This window comes from Symphalangus syndactylus, chromosome 10 (genome assembly GCF_028878055.3).
Source record: "Symphalangus syndactylus isolate Jambi chromosome 10, NHGRI_mSymSyn1-v2.1_pri, whole genome shotgun sequence".
Lineage (NCBI taxonomy): Eukaryota > Metazoa > Chordata > Mammalia > Primates > Hylobatidae > Symphalangus > Symphalangus syndactylus.
In genome coordinates this window covers 108212033-108228311 of record NC_072432.2, presented here as the reverse complement: position 1 = coordinate 108228311, position 16279 = coordinate 108212033, and the positions used below count along the sequence as shown (strand labels likewise).

Genomic DNA, 16279 nt, shown 5'->3' with positions numbered 1-16279 from the left:
ATATGCCCCCCTACCCCAAACACACGAGGCCTCCCCTGCTATCAATATCGTGCACCAACATGGTACATTTATTACAATCGATGAACCCACATAGACACATCATTATCATCCAAAGTCCAAAGTTTATGTTAGGGTTCACTCTTGGGAATGTACATTTGATGAATTTTGGCAGACATATAAAGACATGTATCCATTATGATAGGATCAGACAGAATAGTTTTTAAAAATCCTCTGTGCTCCACCTGTTCATCCCTCCATACCTCCTAACCACTGACAGCCACAAATCTTTTTACTGTCTTTATAGTTTTACCCTTTCCAGAATGTCATATAGTTGTAAAAATACAGTATATAGCCTTTTCAGATTGTCTTCTTTCATTTATTAATATGCATTTAAGGTTCGTGTCTTTTAATGGCTTGATAGTGTATTTCATTTTAGTCCTAAATAATCTATTGGCCTGAATATACCATAGTTTACCTGTTCACCAACTAAAAGGCGTATTGTTTGCTTCCAAGTTTTGGCAATTATAAATAAGGCTGACCATCCACGTGTAGTTTTTTGTATGGACGTAAGTTTTCAACCCATTTGCGTAAATACCAAGAAGCATGATTGTTGGATTTATGGAATGAATATGTTTAGTTCTGTAAGAAACTATTGAATTGTCTTCCAAAGTGGCTGTGCCATTTTGCGTGAATCTGCCAGCAGTGAATGAGAGTTCCTATTGTTTCACATTCTTGCCAGCATTTGGTGTTGTCAGTGTTTTGGATTTTCACCATACTAATGGTTGTGTAGTAGCATCTTACTCTTTTAATTTGCAATTCCATAATGACATATGATGTTAACCATCTTTTCATATGCTTATTAGCCATCTGTATGTCTTCTTTAATGAGAAGTCTGTTCAGATATTTTACCCAATTTAAAATTGGTTTGTTTTCTTATTGTTGAGTTTTCAGAGTTCTTTGTATATTTTGGATAATAGTCCTTTATTGGATATGTCTTTTGCAAACCTTCCCCTGCCTACCAATCTGTGGCTTGTTTTCTCATTTTGTTGACAGTGCCCTTCATAAAGCATGACATTTTAATGTTAATGAAGTGCAGTTCATTAATTATTTTTTTTTCATGGATCTTGTCTTTGGTGTTGTATTTCACAAGTCATTGCCAAACCCAATGTCATCTAGATTTTCTCCTATGTTATATTCTGGGAGCTTATGGTTTTTTTTTTTTTTTTTTTGTTTGTTTGTTTGTTTTGTTTTGTTTTGTTTTTGTTTTTTTTTGAGACAGAGTCTCGCTCTGTCGCCCGGGCTGGAGTGCAGTGGCGCAATCTCGGCTCACTGCATAGGAGCTTATGGTTTTGCATCTTGCATTTAGGTCTGTGACCCATTTTGAGATAATTTTTGAGAAGGGTGTAAGGTTTCTCTCTCTCTCTCTCTCTCTATATATATATATATATATATATAATTATTATTTTTTTGCATGTGGATGTCTGGTTGTTTCAGCACTGTTTGTTGAAAAAACTGTCTTTGCTCCATTGTATAGCATTTGCTCCTTTGTCAAAAACCAGTTGACTGTATTTGTGCAGGTCTATTTCTGGGCTCTCCCATCTGTTCCATTGATTTGTCTATTCTTTCACCAGTACTATGCTGTCTTGATTACTGTAGCTTTACAGAAGGCCTTGAAGTCAGGAAGTGTCAGTCCTCCAACTTTGTTCTTCTTCAAAATCGTATTGGTTATTCTGAGTCTTTTGCCTCTTCATATAAACTTTAGAATCAGTTTGTCAATATCAAAATAACTTGCTGACATTGATTGGGATTGTGTTAAATCTACAGATCAATTTGGGAAGAACTGACATCTTGACAGTACTGAGTCTTTCTATCCATGAACATGGAATATCTCTAATGCCCCTCTTTATCTCTGATAACTTTCCTTGCTCTGAAGTTTTCTCTGTCTGAAATTAATATGGTTACTCCTGCTTTCTTTTAATTAGCATTAGCATGGTATATCTTTCTCTATCCAATTTCTTTTAATCTACGTTTATCTATATTTAAACAGGGTTCCTTGAAGAGAACATATATTCAATTTGTTTTAATTTCTGACAATCTCTGTTAGTTGTGCATTTAAACCATTATAGTGATTATTGATACAGATGCATTAATATCTACCATATTTGTTACTATATTCTATTTGTTGCCTTTGTTTTTTGTTCCAATTTTGTCTTCTACTCTTTTCTGTTTTTTTGTGGTTTTAGTTGAGCATTTTAGGATTCAATTCTCTCCTTACTTAGCATATCAGTTATACTTCATTCTTTAGTGGTTGCTCTAGAGTTTGCATTTATAATTAATCCAAGTATACTTTCAAATATCACTATACTGCTTCACAGGTAGTGCAAATAACTTATAATAACAAAATAATTCAAATTCCCCCTTCCTCATCCTGTAAATAGGACTTTAATGATGTAGTGGCAGATTTAGTGGTAAGGTATGGAGTGAGAAGAAGTATTCTATAGTTCTCTGATTAGGCCTCAGTCCTTTAGTGAGCCTGTGTTCCCGAGCTATGAACTTTACAAATGCCTCTCATTCTCTCTTCCGTCACTCTTGGGAGGGACAGGATGGTGTAATGGAGACTGGAGTTGGGTATTTCCTTTCATCTAGGCCAGTTAGATTCTGATAAAACCCCAGCAGGTTGAGTTCTGGTGAAATAGTTTCTCTTGAGAACATGCCTTGTTAAGAAGAACAGTGTTCTGTGGTGTATTTAAAAATGGTTTCTATTCCCCTCACCCTGCTGAATAATGAGGAATTTTTTCTTTTATCTTTACTGTGAGAGTTTGATAGAGCTCCTTGAGGTAAAACTTAACAAAAGTGTGGGTGCCACTTTAACACTTGCTTTTCTGGAGTTTTTAATTATTAGACTTGTCCACATTGAACCTCCAGCCATTTGTCAATTACACTTCAAGTTTTCCTACCCCAGCACTGGTTCCTGCAAAGGTTTCAGCTCATGAGTTTCTGCTCCAATAAATTGTACTTGTGATTTTCTGTATCCTCCTGTCTGTCTCTTTAATTTTGAGGCAGCGGTTTTCCCTGTGACAAAGAAAAATTGTTAATTTTCAGTTTGCTTAGTTTTTTACTTGTTTTTAGGATGGAGTGACAACTTACTTCCAAGCTACCACATAGCAAACTAGAAACTATAGTCCCAGGGCAATTTTAAGAGATAACTAAGGTGCTATTAATTGTTGCACTGGGACCACAGTCATAAATTGGCACTGTCCTGGGAAGCCACATATTATATTTGTGATTTTTTTCTCAAATTTTTATCTTTGCTTTACTCCAGAAAAATAATTTCTAATTTAAGAATGGACCAAAAATATCCTCGACTCCACATCTTAGAAATAAATGCATATGACACTTTAAAAAGTTGGGATCATACTCTGCATAACCATTTCTGCATTTACCCCTAACCTACTATATCCTTTAAGTTTAGCCAGCATTTACTTGCTTTGCATTGTATTAGGACAACCCCAAAGTAGAAGAAAACATGGTCCCTTCTCTCAAAAGTTTCAGTGGAGATAGCACTACCAAACATATACACACAAATAAACACTACAGCTAAATACAGTATACATCTTAGCTATTAAAAAATGGTGATGTAGACTGAGTGTTTGGGGCAGATGGAAACATGGAGGATTAGATAGAGGCTGCAGTTGTCAGAGAGCAGGCAGGTCTGGTTCTGAAGTATAATTAGGATTTGAATTTGCACTTAAGAAAAGTGCAAAGTCCTTCAGCCTTGAAGCAAAGGGAAGAACGATGTGGATACTATGGTGCCTGGTCAGGTGCAAAGGGACTAGGAATTCGGGATCTCTCCAGTGAGTCTTGTTCTGCAAAGTTGCAGCAGGAAAGAACCATCAATAGAGGCCCTAATAGTGGATATCCCAGCAGATCTGGTATCCAGGCATTTTCAAAGGTTGTCAGTGGAATTCTGGTCAGGATTCTTTTTGCTTATGTATTAGTAAAACCCAACTCAAACTAGCTCAAACACAAAATAGAATTTACTGACTGAGACACCTGAAAAATCGAGGGATTGATCAGGCTGATCAAGGTGCTCAGTTGATGTCATCAAAGATACATCTCTCTTGATCTTGGGATTCTTCTTCATGGTGGCAAAACCTGTATATTGGCTGATGCTTTCTGACTTTGATGGTGTAGGTTAGGTGCTCATTGTTGGATCAATCCCGGTGACTGTAGCAATGCTGGCCTAAGCCAGGTATGCTTTCCTGGAGTAGGAGTGAGGTCAATTTCAGCAACTACATGGTTTGAAAGTGGGGAAAGAGAATCCTCAGGAAGAGTAATGAACTTTGGGCAGACAAAATCAACAGATGTCTCCTTTAAGATGTTTTGTTTTGTTTTGTTTTGAGACGGAGTCTCCCTCTGTCACCCAGGCTGGAGTGCAGTGGCGCGATCTCGGCTCACTGCAAGCTCCGCCTCCCGGGTTCACGCCATTCTCTTGCCTCAGCCTCCGGAGTAGCTGGGACTACAGGTGCCCGCCACTACGCCCGGCTAATTTTTTTGTATTTTTAGTAGAGACGGGGTTTCACCATGTTAGCCAGGATGGTCTCAATCTCCTGACCTCGTAATCCGCCCATCTCGGCTTCCCAAAGTGCTGGGATTACAGGCGTGAGCCACCGCGCCTGGCCTAAGATGTTTTATGTATATGGTCTCATGTAAACTTCTCAACAACACAATGTTATAGCTATTATTGACCACAACTTACAGATAAAGACATTGAGACCCAGATTTTCTCTCTGGGACTGTACCTCTGTGTTTTCTATAGAGAGCTTGCTTAGACCATTCAGGATGGCCTAACTTAGTGGTCGTCAACCTTGGCTGCACATTGGAATCACCAGGAGTGTTTAAAAATATCCCAGTGTTCAGACCATGCCCCTGACCAATTTGAGTCAGAAACTCTGGGAGTGGGACCTGGCATCAATATTTTTAATAGCTCTCTAATGTGCAGCCAAAATTGAGAATCACCAGCCCACAGCCTGTTCGTTTTTAAGAAAGTAATAATGAGAAGAGCGAGCCAAGCCACATTTTGTTTTCTCAGCCACAACCCTAATAATGAGGCACGCAACCAGACCCCATAAGGATCCTAGAGCAGGAAAGCAGGCTACTGAAACTGTGGATAGTAATGCTGCTGATTTGGGGCCTTCATGATTTGGATGGCAGCTGTGGTCCAATGTCATTTATTTCCATGTGGATATAATAGGCCTTAAGAAGTTGTGGCAAATAGAAGGATTAGTAACATAAGCAAGACATTCTTCTATCTAGGGATGTTTATTTTTTAAAATCTGGTGTATAAGAAGCTTATGGGTTAGATACTTGAACAGTAATTAATAATACTTGAAACAAAATTCTGATGCCTGGGCTCCGACAGAGGGGGCTTCTGTATATATCAGTGTGGTTTTTGCCAATGCTCTTGCAAGAAGGGTGACATCTTGCCCTTCTGAGAGGCCCACACCTCGTAGGGCTGGACCTCCTCACTTATTTTATGCCTTTGGTTGAGCCCGTGTTCCCAGACGGCCTGTACTGTAATTTACAAAATGAGATCATTCTATAGCTCAAGTCCAACCCTCTTGTTGTATAGATTACAGAAGCAAGTCTCAGAGAGGAGCTCATGGTTTGAATTATGAGTTCTGATTCCTTGATATTCTTTCCACAATGCCTGTTCAAAGTTGTAGAAGTCTTTAGAGTATATCAAGGGCTTTTGTATATTTCCTTTTGATGCCTTTTTATAAATTATACTCTGAAGTGCTGTATTTTATTCTTTAAACTGCATTCTAACTGTTCTTTAGAATTTATTCTGAAACATCATGTTCATTTATTCTTTTAACAAATATTCACTATGCACCTACTATGGGGTAGGCATTGAAGTAAATGCCATAGACAGTTATTGTATGATGGAGCCTGCAGTGACATTTTAGTCAAAACCAATAGGTTTATGACCTTTACTGACCTTACAAAATAACCCGCATAGTTATTAGGGGGCTAATGTTTGTGGCTTTCCATATTTCATCTTTTCATGCCACTGTCCTGGCTCCCCAAATAGATTGTGTACTCTTGGAGGAAGTATTTTATGTGTTTTACTCTGTGTCCAAAGCCTATGGCAGTTCCATAAATTATCTATAAACGGCAGTGTTGGAAGACTGGAAAAGTGATGGTTGTTAGATGTGTTAATTAAACTGTAGCCTGTGTTTCTGATAGGTCTTATTTGTTTTGGTTTTAGGAGCTGGTGGCATAAGCATTCCTGCCTTCTGTCCTAATCCAATTTCCTCTGATAAAGGTGTTATTAGAATGTGATATCAGACATTTCCCAATAAAAGAACTTGAGAAACAGTTTCCTTCTGTGGATGTGCTGTGCAATCCAGTTATAGACACTTCTCTCCCTGGGATCCTTGATCTCTCCTCTTCCCCTTTGTGCATGATATTTTTGTCGATTCCCTCATTTGAAATAATATCTCATCCTCCCATATTTTATCAGCATTTGCACGAGCACTTGCCTTCCAACCTGCCTTCATTTCCTCTTCTCCTTTCTTGCTGAATACTCACTCTGCCAAGCACTGGAGATATCAAGATGTATCAAACATACTTGGTCCCTACTCTAAAGAAGTCTGCAGTTCAGAGTGGGAGGTGGACACGTAGACAACCAGATTACAAGTCTCCAGGCAAGCTTTTTGTCTGTTTTGTCCACTGCTAAATCCAAACTGCCTACAACAGTGCTAAGAACATTGTTGGCACTTGAGGAATATTTGCTGAATGGATAAATAATCTCTCAGACCCAAGCATGCATATATATATAAATTATAAGGTCCAGTGAGACTACAGAGGTGGGAAAACTTTGCTAAATCAGGTTCGAAATCATGAGTTGGATTTGGTCTGGCAAAGATTCTATTCTTATTTTAGGTGAGGACTAGGTCTTTATCTTCATTTTCTCATATTGTCTGCAGTAAGCTTGATGCGTCTCGATTGTTCAGAAATGTGTGTGGCGTTGGAATGAAGTTTTTTCTAGCCAGACAAGAACTCTGCATCTTCACTTCTCAGATTCTTTACCCAGCCTGTATTAAAGGACATACTGGTCCTAGTACTGCTGCCAAACCTCCTCGCCACACCTACTTCTTCCCAGGGCTGACCCTGGAAGATTTGTAAGGCCTCTGCCTTTTGAAAAGATGGAACCAGGATGGTTTGCACAGCCTCTCCTGCTACAGCAGGCTCCCTGGGACTTGTCTGGAATGCTCCAATATGGTGTTCAGCTATGCCCCAGAGTTGCTCAAATCAGTGGAGTTTGCTTCCCATGCATAGATCCTTACTTTATCAATCACAGGATATTCCAAACATGGCCTTTTGCTTCTAGAAATTTCTGGAATTCCTGCTGTGTGAAGTTTAATAGGCATAATAGTTGGATAAATGGGGCTTTTAATCACTTCCTCAGTAATTAACTCAATTCAGCAAATACTTCTTGAGAACCTGTTCTAAAGCAGGCACTGACCTAAGCAAGTGGGACGTTCAATGACAAGGAATGAAGAGTCCAGTCCTGCCTTCAAGGAGTTTATAGGTGTTAGTGGTCTGTGTGTATGTGTGAGTGTGTGATAGTGTGTGTGTGTGTATGTGTTACTAGGTAAGGAGGAGAAGTGGGGGATTAAGAAAGTCTTTCAGTAACTTCAGTACAAGGCGGAATATGATAGGTACCAAAGAAGAGGAGGGACTTGGCAGTCCAGGTGGCTAGAATGAGTGTCTGGGTGTGGACAGATTTGAGAGTGTGGAGGAGTGGTGCCATGGAGGAAACAAAAGTAATGAAAACCAAAGGAGGTAGAGTCATATGGTACCCACAGGATGGACAGCCAGCACAGGAAAATAAGGGTAAATAATTATCTAGCCTCACAGTTTGTTTTGACAGGAAAACTCAATGTGCCTTCCAGATGCTCCAGAAATGGGATAAGGCACCAGGGAGGCTAAGCTGAGAATTTAAGCTTTAGCTCAGCCATGGACTGGTTCTGTGACCTCAGATCCTCAGGTGGGAGTGCATGGATGGTGCATTTGCAGCCTATGGCCCTTATCAGCTGGAGACTGTGGTTCCTAAAGCTGTGCCCTTCTCCCTCTACTGGAGCTCCATATTCTGGCCAGCTTTTGTTGCATAAATCCTGAGTGAGGGATGCTTAACCAGGGAAACTAGAAGGCAGGCATTAGGGAGAAGGGAATTAGTGTAGAGGACAGAGGGAAGATGACCTGACCTTTATTTCTTACCATATTTCAGGACTTTTTGCTCCTTTGACTGCAAAAGGAGAGAAAGAGAAATTAAACTTTCTCTTTCAGAATGCTATAGTTTGCCATTACTTTTAATGGCAAAACTGCAATTACTTTTGCAATATTTGTGGCATGTTTGATTTAGGATTTAGCAGTCTAAACCTCCAATAAACTGTTTACATACTTACTTCCAATCTCATGGATTCAAGAATTATACCAAGGCCTTTGCTATGCGGTTATAACTTGTTAAATAATTTCTTTTTCCCTTTAGTGTCTGCACCTCTTACAGGGTTGCAAGCTTTATCATGTGCCTTTATATTTTGCTAAATTAAGCTTTTTCTCCCTACTTCACCAAGTCACTTTAACACCTTATGCCATAGGTTATAAAATAGATTGCCCCATAAAAAATACAGTTTCTCATTCGGAATGAGTGAGATTTGTCTTCACAGATATTTTTGACCAAAGGAATGCAATCAAAAGAAGGGACATGATTATTCATTAGTCTATTATTACCCTCTTATTTTGTCTCCTGGCAGTGGCTAGGGAGCTTTAGCCCCCATCTCTATGTGGCTGATCTACATGTGCTGAACATCCCCACAGGAAATAGCAAGGCCAGCTGATTGATGCCCAGACCTCAGCCTGTGTGCCTTCTCTCCAGATGTGCAGTTTGGCTATTGGTCTACCCTGAAGTGGGCTTGGGGTGCCCTTCCCTCAGATATGATACTAACTTTGAATTCCCAATCAGCCTCTGAGAGTTTGAGCATTTGAAAGTGTGAGAAAGGGTGCATTGGTTCACTTGGTAGCTATTTAAACTTGGAGTTTCTTTGGGCCTCAAGTCTAGTTTGGGGTATATCTCCTCCAAAATGGCCAATTAATTCCTTAAAGTATCACTCATTCATTCTACTCTCTACCTCAGGTCCTTCCATCATAGAATCACAGGATCAGAGAATTTTAGAGTTAGGAGGAGCCTTCGAGATGTGATTCAACTCTCTCCAAAGGGACCCCTACTATTATATCTGAGGGTCTGTATATTCTAAATATTTTTTTCACTTTTCCTTTGGTATGGGAAACTTTGAATTTTGGAAAAGTTGGAAATTTAGCACTGCCTGCTGACTTCCTATACCAAATCCAAACTTTAAGATGTTACAAAAGAGACAGGTTGAGCTGTCAAAAGACCAAGAGTCATCGAAAGAGTGGCTTCCCCCAAATAACTACAGGGCTGGAAGAGGGGATTGGGAGTGGTAGAGCCTAGATTATAACACTGGCCCTTTTCTTTTCTGAGAGGCTGTCCTCTTCTATATCCATCTTATCTGGAGAAATACAAATTTCACCCTGTTCCCAGGCATATATTACCTGCCAAGGGAATTAAAATAAGCTTACATGTGACAAAAATTATTCATTTCAGAAGCATGAACAATAAAAAAGACAGACTAATCAGAATAACTTATACAAAAACAGTGTGAATAATGGAAAAGACAAATAGGAATGTGAAGTGAAAATAGTGAGACATACTATGTTGGGGCAGGTAAGGGAATATTATTTGGTAACCAAAGGATAGCAATTTGGCAGTATCCAAAGAAACTTAAAGTAAATATACTTTTGACTCAGCAGTTCCACCTCTACAAAATTAAGCTATTGCCACTATTTTGGAGCCAAGATATGAAAAGTGGGTATACACCTAGAGAAGGGTGTATACACAGCTCTGAACATTTATTGGCTTCTGAATTCATGTGGCTGTACAGAAAGGCCTCCTCTTTATCTTTGAATTCTTATGATCGCCTATATTTAAAGAGCATCAGTGAAAATATGAAATAAGGAGATCTAAAAATTCTCTTCTCCATAGAAAGCCCATAGTAATGGATTGTAAAACAATATTAAGATGCTAAAACTCCATAAATTTATCTACCTGTTCAATGAAATCCCTATCAAAATCCAGATGCCTTTTTTTTTTTTTTTTTTTTCAGAAATCGACAAGGTGATTCTAAAACACATATAGAAATGCACAGGGCTCAGAACAGCCAAAACAACCTTGAAAAAGAACAAAGTTGAAGGGCTCACACTTTCCAACTTCAGAACTTTCTAAAAGGTAGCATAATCAAGACTATGTGATACCGACATAAGGACAGAAATATAGATGAATAGAATACAATTGAGAGTCTAAAAATAAACTCATCCACTCATAGTAAATTTGTTTTTGATGAGGGTGTGAAGACAATTCAATGGTGAAAGAAAAGTCTTTTCAACAAATGGTACTAGGACAACTGTAATTGTATATCCACATACGAAAGAGTGAAATTGTATCCCTACCTCACACCGCACACAAAACAACTTAAAATGGGTTAAAGAACTAAATGCAAGGCTAAACTATAAAATGCATAGAAGAAAACATGCAAGTAACTTCATGACTGTAGGCAATGGTGTTTTAGATGTGACACTAAAAGCACTAGGAACAAAATAAAACAAAAAACCCCAGATAAATTGGACTTCATCAAATTTAAAATCACTTGTGCCTCAAAGAACACATTTAAAAAGTGAAAATACAACCCACAGAATGGCAGGAGTTTATTAGCAAGTCATATATCTGCTAAGCATCTAGTATTCTAGCATCTAGAATATATAAAGAATTTTTATATTACAACAATAAAAGACAAATAACCCAGTTAAAAATGGGTAAAGCATTTAAATGGATGTTTCACCAAATAAGAGATACAAATGGCCATTAAGTACCTGAAAAGATAACATCATTCATCATTAGGGCAATGCAAATGAAAACCATTTATACCTACTAGAATGGCTATAATAGCAAAACGGAAATTAAGTGTTGATGGCAATGTGAAGTTGGAACCTTTATACACTGCTGCTGAGAATGTAAAATTGTGTGGCCACTTTTGAAACAATTTTTTTTATTATACTTTAAGTTTTAGGGTACATGTGCACAATGTGCAGGTTTGTCACATATGTATCCATGTGCCATGTTGGTGTGCTGCACCCATTAACTCGTCATTTAGCATTAGGTATATCTCCTAATGCTGTCCCTCCCCCCTCCCCCCACCCCACAACAGTCCCCAGAGTGTGATGTTCCCCTTCCTGTGTCCATGTGTTCTCATTTTTCAATTCCCACCTATGAGTGAGAACATGCGGTGTTTTTGTCCTTGCGATAGTTTATTGAGAATGATGTTTTCCAGTTTCATCCATGTCCCTACAAAGGACATGAACTCATCCTTTTTTATGGCTGCATAGTATTCCATGGTGTATATGTGCCACATTTTCTTAATCCAGTCTATCATTGTTGGACATTTGGGTTGGTTCCAAGTCTTTGCTATTGTGAATAGTGCTGCAATAAACATATGTGTGCATGTGTCTTTATAGCAGCATGATTTATAGTCCTTTGGGTATATACCCAGTAATGGGATGGCTGGGTCAAATGGTATTTCTAGTTCTAGATCCCTGAGGAATCGCCACACTGACTTCCATAATGGTTGAACTAGTTTACAGTCCCACCAACTGTGTAAAAGTGTTCCTATTTCTCCACATCCTCTCCAGCACCTGTTGTTTCCTGATTTTTTAATGATGGCCATTCTAACTGGTGTGAGATGGTATCTCATTGTGGTTTTGATTTGCATTTCTCTGATGTCCAGTGATGATGAGCATTTTTTCATGTATTTTTTGGCTGCATAAATGTCTTCTTTTGAGAAGCGTCTGTTCATGTCCTTTGCCCACTTTTTGATGGGGTTATTTGTTTTTTTCTTGTAAATTTGTTTGAGTTCATTGTAGATTCTGGATATTAGCCCTTTGTCAGATGAGTAGGTTGCGAAAATTTTCTCCCATTGTGTAGGTTGCCTGTTCACTCTGATGATAGTTTCTTTTGCTGTGCAGAAGCTCTTTAGTTTAATTAGATCCCATTTGCGAATTTTGGCTTTTGTTGCCATTGCTTTTGGTGTTTTAGACATGAAGTCCTTGCCCATGCCTGTGTTCTGAATGGTATTGCCTAGGTTTTCTTCTAGGGTTTTTATGGTTTTAGGTCTAACATTTAAGTCTTTAATCCATCTTGAATTAATTTTTGTATAAGGTGTAAGGAAGGGATCCAGTTTCAGCTTTCTACATATGGCTAGCCAGTTTTCCCAGCACCATTTATTAAATAGGGAATCCTTATCCCATTTCTTGTTTTTGTCAGGTTTGTCAAAGATCAGATAGTTGTAGATATGCGGCATTATTTCTGAGGGCTCTGTTCTGTTCCATTGATCTATGTCTCTGTTTTGGTACTAGTTTCTCAAAATGTTAAATATAGAGTTATGATAAGACCAAATATTTCACTCCTAGGTACCTACTCCAGATAAATGAAAACATATATTCACACCAGCATGTACATAAGTGTTCACAGCAGTATTATTTATAATAGCCCAAAGTAGAAACAACCCAAATGCTCATCAACTAACAATGTTTTAAATGTTTTATATATATATATATATATATATATATATATATATATATCCATACAATGGAATATTACTCAGCCATAAAAAAAGAATTAAGTACTGATACATACTATAACATGGATAAATCTTGAAAACCTACTAAATGAAAGAAGCCAAACATAAAGACCATATATTGTATGATTCTGTTTATACAAAATGTCCAGAATAGGCAAATCCATACAGAAAGAAAGCAGATCAGTGCCAGGACCTATAGAAGGGGAGCGGGGGAATGGGGAATGACTGCTATGGGTTTGGGGTTTCTTTTTGGGGTGATAAAAATGTTGTTTCCTCTGAACTGGGGGCTTAATCTAAATGATTTATAGGGTCTTCTCCACATCTAGCTTCCAGTGATTCTATCAGTCTTTGTGAATGAGTAACAATTTCAAAAGAACTCTAAAAATCAGCCCTTATACCTTTGGTATCTGTTTTAAGGGAGATCTATTTTTTGAGTATTGGCCATTTTAATCTATTTCTATTCTTATAAAGAACAAACTCTGATTTGGTTAAATTCCTGAGATTTTAATTGCCCATGAAGCGTTCTGATTGATTGTGAACTATGGAAAAACCAAACCTAAGGTAGTTTGTGAAATTGAGCATAACTGTAAGTGAGGAAGCAGTTTTCACAAAGGCTCAATGAAGGAAGAGACATGTGTAACTGTTGGCTTTTTAAGCCAAATTATAAACATATACGATAATGGCATAACAATAAAGGGTAGAGAATAGTGACTACATAAATTTTGTGAGGATACTAATTTTGTATAAAGCTTATGACATAGTGGTTAAGAGGTTAGGTGATGCAGTTGCTTTGTCTGGGTTAGTACTGTGGATCGATCTACCTGTTACCAAGCCATTTGGTGCTTGTTTCCTTATCTGTCACATAAGTGTAGTAATTGTACTTCCCTATAAGATTGTTGTGAGGATTAAATTAGATGACACTTGTCGAGCACTGAGAAAGGTGTTTGAGCCTTGGCCAGGGCTCAGCAAACATTAGCATTAATATTTTCAACAAATATTCGAAATGCTTGATGAATTTTATAAACACACTTGGCACTGCTTGACAAATACTTGTTTACAGTGTACCATGCCCTAATACAACTATCTTGACAGTTACTTAATGGTATAAAATAAAATTTTTCATATTGTAAATAATTTTTTTTTGCAGAACAAAAGTAAAAATCTTCACTAACAAAATGAAGATCCTGCTAATTATATTTGTCCTAATCTTTTGGACTGAAACATTGGCAGACCAGAGCCCAGGTATCAGTATATTTTATGTTTATTATTATTTAGGAAATATTTTTACATCTCAGTAAACTTTAATAAACAGAGAGAAATAATTTATTTACTAAAAATCAAAGTATGCAGCATTTAGTAATTGTTATACAATATCAAACGAACTTAACTTGTGAAAGGCAGCACAAAGCCATGAGCAAAAGTCATGAGTTATGTTGCACCTGGCTAGAAAAACTTCAATTATCCATTGATTTGCTTCAATCTCAATATTACATGTCTCCATGGATTGAGTCAGTCCATTTGTTTATAGATCCATTTGAATCTTGATCTCATAAATGAAAGAAAAGGAACCCCACACAGAAAACAAATTCTAAGTATTTTCATGACTAAACCATTGCTTTCCTTTCCTTTTACAAGCATGAAATATATATTTACATACAAACACACACATAGTCATACGTCACTTAACAATGGGTGTACTTTCTGAGAAATGCATCATTAGGCGATTTTGTCATTGTGTAAACATCGTGGAGTATACTTATACCTAGATGGTGTAGCCTACTACACACCTAGGGTACATGGTACAGCCTATTGCTCCTAGGCTACAAACCTGTACTGCATGTTACTGTGCTGAATATTGTAGGCAAGTATAATACAGTGGTAAGGATTTGTATATCTAAACACATCTAAACACAGAAAAGGCAATACCTTGCACTACCACATTATGACAGCTATGATGTCATTAGGTGATAAGAATTTTTCAGCTCTATTATAATCGTGTCTTTTTGAGACAGAGTCTCACTCTGTCACTCAAGCCAGAGTGGAGTGGTGCAGTCTCGGCTCACTGCAACCTCTGTTCCCTCAGCTCAAGCAATCCTTCTGCCTCAGCCTCCCAAATAACTGGGACTACAGGTGCATGCCCCCACACCTGGCTAATTTTTGTATTTTTTATAGAGACAGGGTTTCATCATCTTGCCCAGGCTGGTCTCAATCTCCTGGGCTCAAGTGATCCTACCACCTCGGCCTGCCAAAGTGCTGGGATTACAGTGTGAGCCACCATGCCCAGCCAGCTTAATTTTAACCTTATGAGGCCACTATCATATATGCAGTCTGTTGTTGACTGAAATGTCATTATGTCATTGTGAAGCACAGGACTGTGTGAGTGTGTGTTTGTGTGTGTGTGTGTGTGTGCGCCTATCTGTATAGGAAAAGAGAGAAAGCATGCATGAAAAGTAAGTTTTTCTACTCTCTTGTAATTACTAAAAACATCATTCAAAGAAGTATTTTTAACTGTGCATTCTTACTGTGTTACTCTAAGATTTCCTGATGAATTTCTGAGTTACCTTGAAAGAGCCAGTTGTTAGACATTTACTAGCACATTACTAATTTCAAGAGCAGCATGGCTGACAATGACTGCTAAGGTAGATACTATTGGCACCTCCCTTGCCAGACTCTTCTTCTCTGGCTGGTGCACCCACCTCCCAGCTACTGTGAATATTGCTGGCAACAGCTCATGGCTGTGCCCCATTTTCTCAGGGGAACTATTCTCAGCTTTCCCACTTAACCAAGAGGTTCTGCCTACAACCCTCTGCTCCTTCTCTCCAATTTCTAGGGACGGTCTGCAGCCAATGACTGACTAATAGGGTAGCACAAAAAACTGGCTGTCTTGCCTCAAAGAGGGACAGCTCTGCTGTAATTTAGGCTCCAGAGCCCCTTGCAGAGCAGGTCAAAGCTAGACCTTACCTGATGACATGCCCTTCTCTGCTTGTTCCCTGTCCTGTCCTGTTTCTCTTACATTGCGTGCCCTCAATCAAGCACTTTCATCTGAATTCCCTGTCTTAGACTCTGTTCTCCCACCTGAGACAATTGCTTACTCTATAATGTTTTCAAAAATTGCTGTTAGTCCTCAGACAACTTTGGCCCATTCTTACACTGCTATGAAGAAATACCCGAGACTAGGTAATTTACAAAGGAAAGAGGTTTAATTGACTCAGTTGCTCATGGCTGGGGAGGCCCCAGGAAAATTACAATCATGGCGGAAGTGGAAGCAAACATGTCCTTCTTCACATGGTAGCAGGAGAGAGAAGTGCCAAGCAAAAGGGGAAAAGCCCCTTATAAAACCATCAGATCTCATGAGAACTCATGAGACTCTCAGTATCACAAGAACAGCATGGGGGTAAGCACCCCCATGATTCAATTACCTCCTATTGGGTCCCTCTCATGACACATGGGGATTATGGGAGCTATAATTCAAGATGAGATTTGGGTAGGGACATAGCCAAACC

At 38.6% G+C, this 16279-nt stretch overlaps 1 protein-coding gene across 1 annotated transcript in view; it reads left to right on the top strand.

The window, feature by feature from the left end:
• The window catches only part of COL6A5 (collagen type VI alpha 5 chain), a 135338-nt gene that overhangs the window by 15288 nt on the left and 103771 nt on the right, over positions 1-16279 (top strand). The window contains exon 2 of the mRNA XM_055295466.2: positions 13924-14018. Within this exon, the coding sequence (XP_055151441.2) occupies positions 13952-14018 (67 nt within the window). The 5' untranslated portion in view covers positions 13924-13951. The remainder of the gene's footprint in view (positions 1-13923; positions 14019-16279) is intronic.